Here is a 12,957-nt window from a genome sequence, read left to right on the forward strand (position 1 = left end):
CAGGAAATAATGTCCTTCAGAAATTTTTCATAGTGATTTCGAGCGACAATTTGCTACACTTCACGGGCTGCCTCAAATGTCAAAGATATCACGGCACCAACTTTTCCATACGTAGAAAGCCACCTCGCCCGTACCAGCGCTAAACACGATATGTTCTTGCGAATTCGCACTGTCGCGAGGCAGGCCGTGCGAAAGAGCCCAGCAGCAGCCACCGGGCAGCTTTTGCGCACAAATATCTCGACGCACGAACCTTGCAGTTCGACCAAAGAGAGAAAGCAAGTGCCGCCACCAAGATGCACTCAGCGCCATAGCTACCGAACCATCCCGCTGTGCCGCCGGTCATATACTTACGCGGTCATAAATTACGTCAAGACCTCAATAATATGAATAGCCAAGCGTGACTGATAATATTGTAGTCCTGCGACATTCCAGTGATTCAAAAAATATTAACCAATTTGTTCCGCACTTGTCATTTCAGCTCACAATAATTATGTACGCCACTCTGTGGCTGCTGCAGCCAGCACGGACGCTGAGTGCGTCAGAATCCTTCTCCAGCGTCTACCTTCTCTCCCTCGTTGAAGCGTTCCTGAACAGCCTGCCTCTTCTCATGATCATGACGAACAGGGTGCGTACTGCAAGAAGCGTAATTCGCGGCGTTGCTGCCACACATGATATTACAGATTTTGTAGCCTGTAGTAATACACAGCGAAGGGTTTTCACATTACTGCTTCGCAAAGGTTGATGAGAATAATATTCTGTCAAATTGAAAAAAAATTATGCGAGAAGTCGCCAGCATCACATTTATGCACGAAGAAAGAAGCTCGCCAACAAGTGCCACAACTCAGCTATAGTTACGGCGCATAACTTATTTCAGTTCCTCAGGAAGCTTTGCAGCGTTAAGTAAAACAAAACGCAATCTGGAAAGAATTGTAAGGTGTTCTAGCTTAAAAACGGAGCTATTTGACCAAATGTAACAAAAAATGTGACGTACCAGGCCAGTGTCAAGGCTACTGTAGTTTGAGCAAGGAAAGAGCAAGATTCAAGCTTGAAATTGTGAAGTTGGTCGCCGTTCCTTTATCAGTGACTGTGTAAGGATATAACAAACGTCTTCTATATCAAGCACCCCATCCGCTAGAATGATGCTACTCGACATTCTCGAAAAATTTCGGAAAGTGCCACTCCTGCAATCACCTCAGGGTGTCAGACGAACCTTGCCATGCGAAGTTTCCGTAGGTTTAATGATATTATCGTATGAGTGTATTTAGCTCCATTGTTTAGGACGAACACTTCTCTAAAGGACCTTGTGCGAGCCGAAATACGTTACTTTGTGAAGAGGATAGGAAACTGGGTGAGTTGGTATTTGCTCACGGCTAATAACAACAGCGCACTAAAAATCAAGGCACGCTTATGTCGTGTCCTCGCCTTGCTTTGTCGTCGTTTTCAGCGCGCTGTTTTCGCTACATATAAATCATGGGCCGAAACCACAATGAAGCATGCCTCCGGATTAGTTCTGACCACTCGGGGTTCCTTCACACGCGCCCATGAACGCATCGTTCGCTGTGCACGCATTTCGCCCCCACGACCGGGAATCGAACTCGTGACATCGTGGTTGGCAACGCAATGGCGCAGCCGCTTAGCTACCGTACAGTGGGTACAGGCACAGCAGGAACAATTTGCACTCTTGTATTTATGTCGCAACTCTCAATCTTTTTGTCAAGCGCTGTCCCGTTTTCACATGCATTTGTAAAGCGTGTCAGAAACGACGAACGAAACTTTATCTCTTCTTGCTGAGAAGAGTAAAAATTATTTAGCCATAAATACAAATAAACCCAAAGCACTACTTTACCGCCCTGAAAGCAATACCGCTGAGTTGCGAAACATAACACCAGGCGCGTACAATGTATATATATATATATAGTTACGGAGGAAGACGCAGACGAAAAGCTATGCACCAGTATATTTACAAGAAAATACGCTGCGCTTGGCCAAGAGGCAACAGCCCGCGCTAGCTTCAAATCGTCGTCGTCGTCTTCTTACTGCTCGGCTCTTCGTCATTGGAAATACTATCCCGTAGCACTACCCCCGGCGGCAAAAGCGCCGTCCCGGAGCGACTAAAGGCCGGAGTCTGAAGCAGTGTAGTAGGTCTTGAGCCTACTGACGTGCACGACATCAGTAGATGCCACAGTAAATGACGAGGTTGAGCTCACAGGAGCAATTTCGTAAGTCACAGGCGTCACCTGGCGCACCACGCGGTAGGGCCCTGTCTATCGCGAAAGGAGGTTTTCGGAAAGTCCGACATGACGAGATGGCGACCACAGGAGCACGTGTGCACCAGGCGAAAACTGTACGTCACGGTGGCGGGCGTTGTACTGGCGCTGCTGCGTGGTTTGCGAGTCCGTCAGTCGAGTACGGGCAAGCTGGCGTGCATGGTCGGCGAGGGCGATGGCGTCGCACGCATACTCGGTTGTTGAGATCGCAGCAGGAGGAAGTACCTTGTCAAGGGGCAAGGTTGGCTCGCGACCGTAGAGTAGATAAAATGGAGAAAATCCGGCGGTGTCGTGCCGGGAAGAATTATAAGCAAATGTGACGTAAGGAAGGGCAACGTCCCAGTCGTGGTGATCCTTCGAAACGTACTTGGACAACATGTCGGTAAGAGTACGGGTTAACCGCTCTGTCGGGCCATTGGTTTGAGGATGGTATGAGGTAGTCAGCTTGTGTTGAATAGAGCAGGAACGCACAAGTCGGCGATAACTTTCGAGAGGAAGTTACGACCACGGTCAGTAAGCAGCTGTCGCGGGGCGCCATGCACTAAGATAATGTCCCGCAAGAGAAAGTCCGCGACGTCAGTGGCGCAACTGGTTGGGAGAGCTCGCGTGATAGCGTATCGGGTGGCGTAATCAGTTGCGACGGCTACCCATTTGTTCCCAGAGTATGACGTGGGAAAGGGACCGAGGAGGTCTAATCCAACACGAAAAACGGTTCCACAGGGACGGTGATCAGCTGTACATAACCGGAAGGTAGCACCTGAGGTGTTTTCCGACGCTGGCAGGGATCACAGGCAGCAACATAGCGTCGGACGGAGCGGGCGAGACCAGGCCAATAGAAGCGACGGCGGACGCGGTCGTACGTGCGGGTTACCCCAAGATGTCCTGCAGTGGATGCGTCATGCATCTCAAAGAGCACAGTCTGTCGTAGATGTTTTGGCACGACAAGAAGAAAATCAGGGCCATTAGGGAGGAAGTTCCTTCGGTACAGACTGCCGCCCTGGAGGACATATCGGCGAATGGATGCGTCGGTAGGTGTAGAGCGCATACGATCGATGAGTACTCGCAGCGATAGGTCTCGGTACTGCTCATCGGCGATGTTAGCGACGGCAGATACAGAGAAAATGCCGTCGGCGGTACTACTGTCGGCGTCGTCAGGCTCGTCTACCGGGTAGCGAGACAGGCAGCCAGCGTCCTTGTGTAGTCGGCCAGATTTGTTGGTGACAGAGAACGAATATTCTTGGAGGCGTAAGGCCCAACGACCAGGTCTTCCTCCAGGGTCTTTCAATGAGCATAACCAGCAAAGCGCGTGATGGTATGTGACAACGGAAAAGGGTCGGCCATATAAGTATGGGCGGAACTTCGCAACCGCCCAAACAAGGGCCAGACACTCACGCTCAGTGATTGAATAGTTGCGCTCCGCGGGCGACAGGAGCCTGCTAGCGTAAGCGATAACACGGTCGTGGCCACGCTGGCGTTGTGCCAGTACTGCGCCAATTCCGTGACCGCTGGCATCAGTACGGACTTCGGTAGGCGCAGAAGGATCGAAATGGGCCAGAACGGGAGGCGTTGTGAGAAGGTCGATTAGAAGCGAGAATCCAGAGGCCTCGTTAACGCCCCACTGGAAAGGGGCGTCTTTTTTCAAAAGCTCGGAAATTTTTCACGAAACGGCGGAAGTACGAGCAAAGGCCGATGAAGCTGCGCACATCCTTGACACACTTTGTAACAGGGAAGTGCGTCACAGCATGGATCTTGCCTGGGTCCGGTTGCACTCCGTTCGCGTCAACGAGATGTCCAAGGACGGTAATCTGGCGACGGCCGAATTGGCACTTCGATGCGCTGAGTTGCAGACCGGCTTGCTGAAAAACGTCCAGGACTGCTGAGAAGCGATCGAGGTGCGTAGCGAATGTTGGGGAGAGTACTATAACGTCGTCCAAGTAGCACAGGCACGTGGACCATTTGAAACCGTGAAGAAGGGAGTCCATCATGCGTTCAAAAGTGGCAGGAGCGTTACATAGACCGAACGGCATCACTTTGAATTGAGAGAGACCGTCGGATGTTACAAAGGCAGTCTTCTCGCTGTCGAGAACGTCCACGGCAATCTGCCAATAGCCGGAGCGAAGGTCAATAGACGAGAAATAGCGAGCACCGTGGAGGCAGTCAAGGGCGTCATCAATCCGAGGTAGGGGATACACGTCCTTTTTGGTAACCTTCTTAAGGCGCCGATAATCCACCCAATAGCGCCATGAGCCATCCTTCTTTTTTACCAGTACAACAGGTGACGCCCATGGACTACATGACGGTTCAATAATGTTCTTGGCAAGCATTTTGCGAACTTCCGTGTGAATAACTTGGCGCTCAGCTGGTGATACACGATACCGGCGGCGATGAATAGGAGGGGCATCGCCGGTATTATTGCGATGTTTGACAGCTGTTGTTTGGGCCAAGGAACGATCGTTCAAGTCAAAAATATCTTTCTAGGAAATCAGCACGCGGTAGAGTGCACGAGCGTGCTCGGAGGGCATGTCGGGTGCAATCATTTTCTGCAAGTTGGCGATGGTACAAGTGGAGTGGAGAAGATCGTGACAAAGTCGAATAATGCATTGAATCTCATACGACGCGTAGCCAACAGACAACACGGCCTTAAGGAAGAAAATCTTCTCAAGCTAACACACGCCTTTGCGCTATGCCACTTCACCTACGAGGCGGCCATGCACAGATGGAAGGTAGCGGAGAAGGACAAACTCAATGTACAACTGAGGAAGCTAGTCAAACTAGCACTGGGAATCCCCAAGAACACCGAGACAGAGCTTCTGCTGCAACTGGGGGTACACAACACACTTGAAGAAATCGCCGAAGCTCAAGAACGGGCTCAGTGGACAAGACTCTCTGGAACCAAACCGGGTAGAGACATCCTAGCCAAACTAGGTCATGACAGCACAGTAATCGAGAATCTATATCAAAGCGTTCCGACGGACACACGCAACTTTTACACGGTTCGCCCACTGCCGCGGAACATGAACCCCGCTCACCATCAACCCAGAAGGCTGGCACGCGGATCGTTCATCCTGCGCGAAATACGTGATAAGAAGATCCTAGCCTGTTTCGTTGACGCGGCACAGTACCCAACCAGGAAAGCCTTCGTTGCCACCACGATCGATAAGGAAGGTCAAGTGAGAAACGCTCTCACAGTCAAGACCCACAAGTCCGAAATAGCAGAACAGGTCGCCATCGCACTCGCGCTCACAGACCCGACCACCACCCACGTCTACAGTGATTCACGCTCGGCCGTCAAAGCCTTTAAGAATGGAGCAGTTGCAAGTCAAGCACTAAAAATAATCAATAGATCCGCTCCGCTGCAGCATCAGACCATCTGCTGGTTCCCGGCACACCTCGGAGAGATCGAGGACGCCCCTCGCAATCTCAATGAGATGGCTCACAGGAGCGCGCGAGACCTAACCTTCCGCGACGCCCCCTATTCTGGTCGTGACCATCCCAGCGAGAATCGGGACCCTCCCTCCACATATAAAGAGATCATAAAGCACTTTTATCTAGACCGCAGAATATACAGCACACCTCACAATAAGCTCACCAGGCCTCAAGCCCTGACGTTCAGAATGCTTCAAACAAACACGTACCCCACGCAGAACAGACTACACCACTACATGCCTGACCTATACAAAACATCATATTGCGAAAATTGCCATAGTACACAAGGCGTACATCACTTGCTCTGGCCGTGTAGTCGGACCCACGCCAACAAGGATCAAGACTCCGCCAGGCTACAAGACGCATTACGCAGCACGGACCTGGCGGAGCAGCTCTGGGCCGTCCAGCGAGCCCACGATGCGGCCAGGGAGTTACAACTCCCGGTCCCAACGTGGGAGTAGCCCGCTCTATGGGACCTTGCGCCCCGTAGCTCGCAGGACCTTTCTATAAAGTTATTCCATCCATCCATCCATCCAAGTTGCCGACTGCCACGGTAGAGGAGGATCGGTTGAATGGTCGTCTACTGAAATCGATGCTACAGAGTGATCCTCGAATGAGCAAAGTTGGGCCAGAGACACCCCGCGTGGCAGCACTTGTGTCGTCAAGCCAAAATTGACCACTGGCAGGCAGGTCGCAATTCGCCGTAATAGATAAAACTGTATGAAGTACTGTGATCCCGTGTGTTAGGAGGACGTCTTGCATAGGAGCCGCGATGTAGTGACCGTCGGGGACTGGTGGGCATGACACGAAGTCAACGTAAGTCAGTGGCGAGGGTGGCAAGCGAACGAAGTCGACGGAACTGAGGCGAGTAGGGTGTTGTTCAGCGGGATCCAGAACAGGCAGGTCGAGGCGGAGAGTACTGGCGGAGCATTCGATGAGAGCAGAACGTGCGGAGAGGAAGTCTAAGCCGAGGATGATGTCGTGGGGACAGTGAGCGATGACTGTGAATAGCACGATTGTTGAGCGATCAGCGAAGGAGACGCGGGCGGTACACATACCAATTACGGGGGCTGTTCCGCCATCAGCGACACGGACAACAGGCGTCGTGGCGGGCGTGATAATTTTCTTGAGCCGGTTACGAAGGTCAGCGCTCATTACGGACAAATGCGCCCCAGTCTATATGAGTGCAGATACAGAAACACCGTCGACTTGCACGTCAAGAAGGTTCAGATGAGTGGGCAACGCCAGGAGAGGATTTGGTGGCGTAGGGAGCAATGCAGCGTCACCTCGAGGCGCTGCATCGTCTAGTTTTCCGGCTGGGAGCGGCGTCCGAAGGGAGTCGGCGAATATGAGCGATGGGTCTGGGGAGAGCGAGATTGTCGTCGTTGGGGCGAAGTCGAACGAGAATAGGAGCGGTTCGGTGCAAGAAAATCAGCGGCGGCATTATCGGAGCGTGCGGCATAGGGACGAGAAGGGCCACCTGGGGGCCGAGAGTAGGCAGTATAAGTAGGCCGGGTCGGGAAACTCCAGCGACTGCGACAGTGCGGAGAAATGTGCCCGATTCGATGGCAGTGGAAACAAATGGGCTTGTCGTCAGCAGTGCGCCATTCAGATGGGTTGCGGAAACGTGGTGGGTAAGAAGATGCGGTACGGGGCGGAATCGAAGAAGCCGGGCGGGTATCAGGACGATGGGCCGAGCAGATGGTGTGAAGACCCATGTTTTCGAACTCTTGGTGGACAACTGCCTGGATCAGTGAGACCGTGACTGCAGATGTGTTGGTGGGACTGGAGTCGAAGGCAGCCGGAGAGGCGCCCTCGATCTCACGCCGGACGATCCTGGTAACATCGGCAGTGTTGTTGGGACGAGGAGTGTCGGCACAGGGACATGTCGCTGGGGTGTTGGGCAGACGGGAAAACTGCTGGTCAATACGTCGGCTTTTAGCGAGTTCCAGGCGGCGGCACTCTTTTATAACATCCTCCACCGTCGCTATGTTGTTGCAAACGAGCAAGTTGAAGGCGTCATCGGCAATGCCTTTGAGGATGTGGGCAACCTTGTCGGACTTAGTCATGTGGGTGTCAACTTTGCGGCACAGAGCCAAGACGTCCTGAATGTACGTGACATAGGGCTCTGTTGACATCTGCACACTGCCAGAAAGCGCCTTCTGCGCGGTAAGTTAGTGACCGTAGGGGTTGCCGAACAAGTCTCGAAGCTTTTGCTTAAGCGAATCCCAACTGGTCAGCTCATCTTCGTGCGTCCGATACCAAACTCGAGGTGGGCCACCGAGGTAAAAGACTACGTTGGCGAGCATGACAGTAGGGCCCACCGGTTATTGCGGCTGACGTGTTCGTACAGGCTGATCCAGTCATCGACGTCTTCCCCATCTTTTGCCGAGAATACGCCAGGATCACGTGGAGCGGAGAGGGTGATGTAGGTATTCGAATTGGCAGCAGGTGTCGGAGCCGGCGGAGTCGAGTTGTCATCGCCGGGAGCCATGAAGGAAGGCTCGACGTACCGTCCACTGCGAAGCTCCGTGACGAGGTAAAGGGAACGTCCACCTCCACCAGATATGTTACGTAGGAAGACACCGACGAAAAGCTATTTACAAGTATATTTACAACGCAATACGCCACTGTTGGCCAAGAGGCAACAGCCCGCGCTAGCTTCCAATCGTCGTCGTCGTCGTCCTCTTACTGCTCGGCTCTTCGTCATTGAAAATACTATCCCGTAGCAATATGATAAAGATACTTTTTCGTGTTTTTCCCGATTGGGTTTTGCACTATCCCAGAGTTTGTTTCTAGTCTCCCGTATTTTGCGGCTGAAATCCTGTCCGATAGACAAGTTGGATCCTTTGAGCTTGTAGCCTTTTCGCTATATTTGGTCTTATATCTAGTGTCGAGAAGCCTGAATATGATTGGTCTGGTTTTATTTCTTGAATATCTACCTAAACAGTGGATGCGCTCAATACCAACGGGTTCCAGACCATCATAGTCCAGTCCAATCATAGTTGCCTATGTTTTTGATGAAAGTTAGGTCGGCACTGGTGTCAACACTGACACTATTCCCGATACGGGTGGGTGTCTGGGGGTGTGTGATGAGAGTCAGTCCCTGTTATTGGGCTTCTAGCCAAAGATTACGACCTCTGACCACCTCTGTGTGGTATCCCCATGTAGTGTGGGGAGCGTTAAAGTCACCTTATAATAATATGGAGTTTTGTTGGGAGATTCTGAGAGCTGTCCTGGAATAGAGCTCCGAACTTGTGACGTTGGCACTTTGGGCTACTATAGATATTAAGAATGAATATGTTTTCATCCTGCTTACGTTTAGGGATCAGTTCAATAAAGACATCGTCTATGTCGACTTCTTCTATATCATGTTTAATGGCTGTTAGATTTCTGTGAACTACAATAGCGGTGGTGGAATCCGACTCAGAAGCATTATAGGATTGTACCCTGCCAATTTTGCGTGGCCTGCCGTCTCCTGAAGGGCAATGATATCCGGGGCCTCCTAACTCCGAACAAACTGCTGAAGGTTTCCCCGTTTGCGGCGAAACCCACGGCAGTTCCACTGCCCGACCTTATAGTTAGGAGTGCGAGCCATTTTAGGTGGAGGGGGTTCAGCAATCGGTTTGGAGATTTCGGATAAGGATGGACGGTCATAGGGTTTGGATGCCACGCCCTTAAGGGAGCCGGAGGCCGTGGATGTAAATCTCGACTTCCAGCGAAGTACTTTGGCTTCGGTCGCGGCTACCCGAGACTCTAGGTTGGTGGTTCTGGTTTCCAGAGCGTCTAGCCGTGCGCTTATTTGTTGCAAGCGGGCACCATTCTCCTGGTGTTGTTGAAGCATCTGGTTGGCAAGTTCAGTAATGATATATCTGCCTTACGTTTCTGTGGTGGTGCTGTGGTGTTGTGTGAGGGATTAGACGGTGGGGTTGGGCGCAGCGTCTGGCTGCGCTCCTGTTGTCTTTTTTGTATTCGGGTGATTTCTGCACGCTGCTTAGTGATTTCGGTCCTCTGTTGTTCTATTAACACCCTCATTTGTTGGAGTTCTGCCTCGAGAGCCTGCATCTTAGGATATTGAGCATTGGGAGAAGAGACCATGCTAGCCCAGCTCACGTGTGGAGCGCTGTTAGTCGGGGTCCTTCCTCTCCCGGAACTCGACCGGTTCCGCGACATCCCGACGGAGTCGGTGGCACTCGGAGTTGACCTTAGTCTCGGGTAATATCGAGATCGGCTCCTGCTGCTCAATCCGCCGGGAAAGAAGGTTGCACTGGTTGCTTGGCTGTTCTGCGTCGATCGGCGTCCTCGCGATCTACTTTGCCTGCCCTCGTTGGGGTGGTTCTGTTCTTCCACCGAGTTTCTGCCACTGTCGTTGTCGGATAATGTAGGGGATATGGAAACGCTTCTTGCATCGCTTTGAGCCGGAGAGATGGATGCCGTTGCAGATCGCGCATAAAAAACGAAATCAGTAAAGAAACCGTTTATAACTCAAAGGGAAGCTCATTGCTTTTCGAAGCGAGATCGGGATGCCTTAGAACACGGACCTATAAAACGAGATATAAGAAGGGAGAAGAAGCATGTGCTTGCTGCGGTAAAGCTAGGGAAACGGCGGAGCATGTTCTATTAGAATGTGACGACATCTACTGAGCGGTCGATTCAGGCAACACTGACCTCCTTGAAGCCCTTGGGTTCAGCTGGAGCAGTGGTAAAGCAAACATGTCCGTAATAGGCATTAGTAAGAGGCGATTGGAGAATTGGTGGAAGAAAAGTAGGGAAACGACAAAAGACGGAGACGTACAAAAGCACAGTTCGCTATAGGGGATCACACAATTTGGGCGTGGTAGTTCATAGTGGTTTTTTTTTCTTTTTTCATTGTTTAACCTAGGTAGGAAATTAGGCAATATAATAGCAAGAGCTTGGTGGCGCAACCCACCGCCCCGTTCCAAAGGGGACGCTCATAACATCGATCCATCCCGCCAAGACAGATTCTGTGGCTGATGGACGTGTTCTTGATTTCCTGATTTTTTAGCCCTTAAATATTATTTGGGTAGTTTCCTTTTTTCCTCTCTCTTTTTTTGTGTGCGCCAGCGTGTTTCGTGTATATTCGGTTTGGAGGATAGTTAGAGCGTCCTTTCGCGCCACGTGCTTCAACATGTGCAACTAGTTGGGATGATAAATCTTCATAGCTTTGAAATAGTAGCTTGGAAGTGGCAAAACTAATACCTATTAGTAATTTTACTGTTTGTGCTTTCGTATCGGGACTACTACTTTGGTAGGAAAGTGAGAGCATGGCCGCGTGGTTGAACACGTGCGAAAACGTGGCGTACCTTAAGCCTGTGCGGCATTGATTGCTTTTAAAACATTGTTGAGAATTACATTGCGGCATTTTAAGGATTTGGATATTGTGCACATCAGTTTTACTAGAAGGCACGTGCTCTGCATGATTATAGTTTTGCAGTATTTGCATTAGAAGAAGCTGTGCAATACATGCCAGGAAAGCCGGGAAAGAGTGCAGTGTGCGGGGGGTCCCTAAAGGCAGACGAGGGGAAGAATAGGAATGGAGGGAGAATCGACTCAATCGGCACACACTGTTATGTCGATGCTAGGCTGAAGAAAAGTGAGGCTTTCCAGGATGAGCATCTCAAACAGGTAGAAGAGCTCAAAAATGAGCTAAATAAGGAGCCTGATGCAAGGAATGTAGTGGAAGAACGACTTCAAGCGGCCGAGGAAAAGCTGAACAGGGCTGCCATTGTGAACTAGAATGGTCGAGACAATGGAACGCAGTCCCCCAACGTGACAGGAGAGGGAATGCGTTCAACGTGGTGAGGGGGTAGCTGGAAAGAGCAGCACCTACCTTGATGCCACCACGCAAAAGAAAAGCAGGAGCGCAGGGGCATTTGGTCTTGACAAATGCGAATCACGCTGAAAATGACAAAGGCAAGCAAGGATAGGAAGGACACATTGAAATGGTGATTATCGCCGACGACTAAAACCTGGCTAGGGGCTCAGAAGCAATTCTGGAGAGGGTGAAAGGCGATAGAAGAGTCGCCGTAGGGACATTTCCAGGGCGGACACTGGGTGCTCTGTTATGGAGCGAGCAAAAACAAAGATCGCGGAAAATGCGCGCGGGCGGAACCTTGTCCATGTAGCAAGTGGGCTAGTTGACGTCCCGAACAGGAAAGGGCCAGCGCTTGGGGAAGTGCGTAGACGACTTGCGCGAGCTGTCCCCTCAGGTGCAGATCGTGGTTTGCACGGTGCCGGAGGTACAGTGTACTAGAGTGGAGGTAGTAGGCCGAGTGGGAGGCGCGGGCAATGCGCGCGCATGAGGCCGAAAATCCGGGAAAGCTTTGCGGCCGCGAGGCGGCGCTATGGAGCCTTTTCCTGGGGCCCGCGGTGCCATCGCCGCGCTGGCGCGTTGGCCGTATTCGTCCATGTATATGTGTTCTTCTGTGTTTTGTGCGCGCATTTGTTATTTTGTGCGCAGTTTTTTCTCTGAGCGATGTGGTAACATGACGAAGGCTCGTCAGGAGAACGACTGCTTCGCTCACGGTTGCAGAAGTGCGTATAGCGGCCGGAAGAACGCGTCGAAGGTGTTTAATCTCCCCGAGGACTATGAAAAGTGATGTGTTTGCAATCGGAACATTCACTGTGCTGATAAGCCCTTGGAACTGTGTGTGAGCTACAGTTTGAAGAAAAGTACGTATTTCGTCACTACGTTCACGTAATTTATGGAAAGGCAGTGAGGATACCACGCTTTCACCTCGCTTTCACCGGACGCAGTACCGACCATTCAATGTTCCCAAGTAGCTGTCGAAGGTGTCAGCACGCGAAAGACCTCCAAGAAAAAAGGTGTGCGCTGAATCTGCGGCGTGTGGTTCGCCTAAGAAACCTTGCTTGCAAGTTTATGAGCTTCAAAGGGATGGGCCGGCAATCGACGTGCTGTACATGCTGTTTGACTTATGGAATGTGTCTCAATCGACAAAGCAGTGGAGTGCTCATAAATGTCCTAGCTATCGTGGTGCTCCTTATGTTCACGCCTCTTTTAACAGTCAGTCTGACACTGGCATGCTCGAAAAGACTGTCTTCAGGAACTCAGAAAGTACACAAGGCAACATTGTCTGCCGGATGGGTTTGCCGTACGTTCATATCAGAACGCCTCTCACATGCCATGGAAGTAGTGAAACAGGTGCTGCATGACTCTTTTCGCCCTATTCCACAGCAAAGTTTTCTATGGCTATAATCCCGGGACTTTCTTGTGGTGTAACGT

At 51.3% G+C, this 12,957-nt stretch overlaps 1 protein-coding gene across 1 annotated transcript in view; it reads left to right on the plus strand.

Annotated features, from left to right (window-relative positions):
* The window catches only part of LOC142558262 (ATP-binding cassette sub-family C member 3-like), a 215,525-nt gene that overhangs the window by 26,773 nt on the left and 175,795 nt on the right, over positions 1 to 12,957 (plus strand). Inside the window, exon 3 of the mRNA XM_075670419.1 lies at positions 479 to 625. Within this exon, the coding sequence (XP_075526534.1) occupies positions 479 to 625 (147 nt within the window). The remainder of the gene's footprint in view (positions 1 to 478; positions 626 to 12,957) is intronic.

The sequence above is a fragment of the Dermacentor variabilis genome, chromosome 9, assembly GCF_050947875.1.
Source record: "Dermacentor variabilis isolate Ectoservices chromosome 9, ASM5094787v1, whole genome shotgun sequence".
NCBI classification, from domain to species: domain Eukaryota; kingdom Metazoa; phylum Arthropoda; class Arachnida; order Ixodida; family Ixodidae; genus Dermacentor; species Dermacentor variabilis.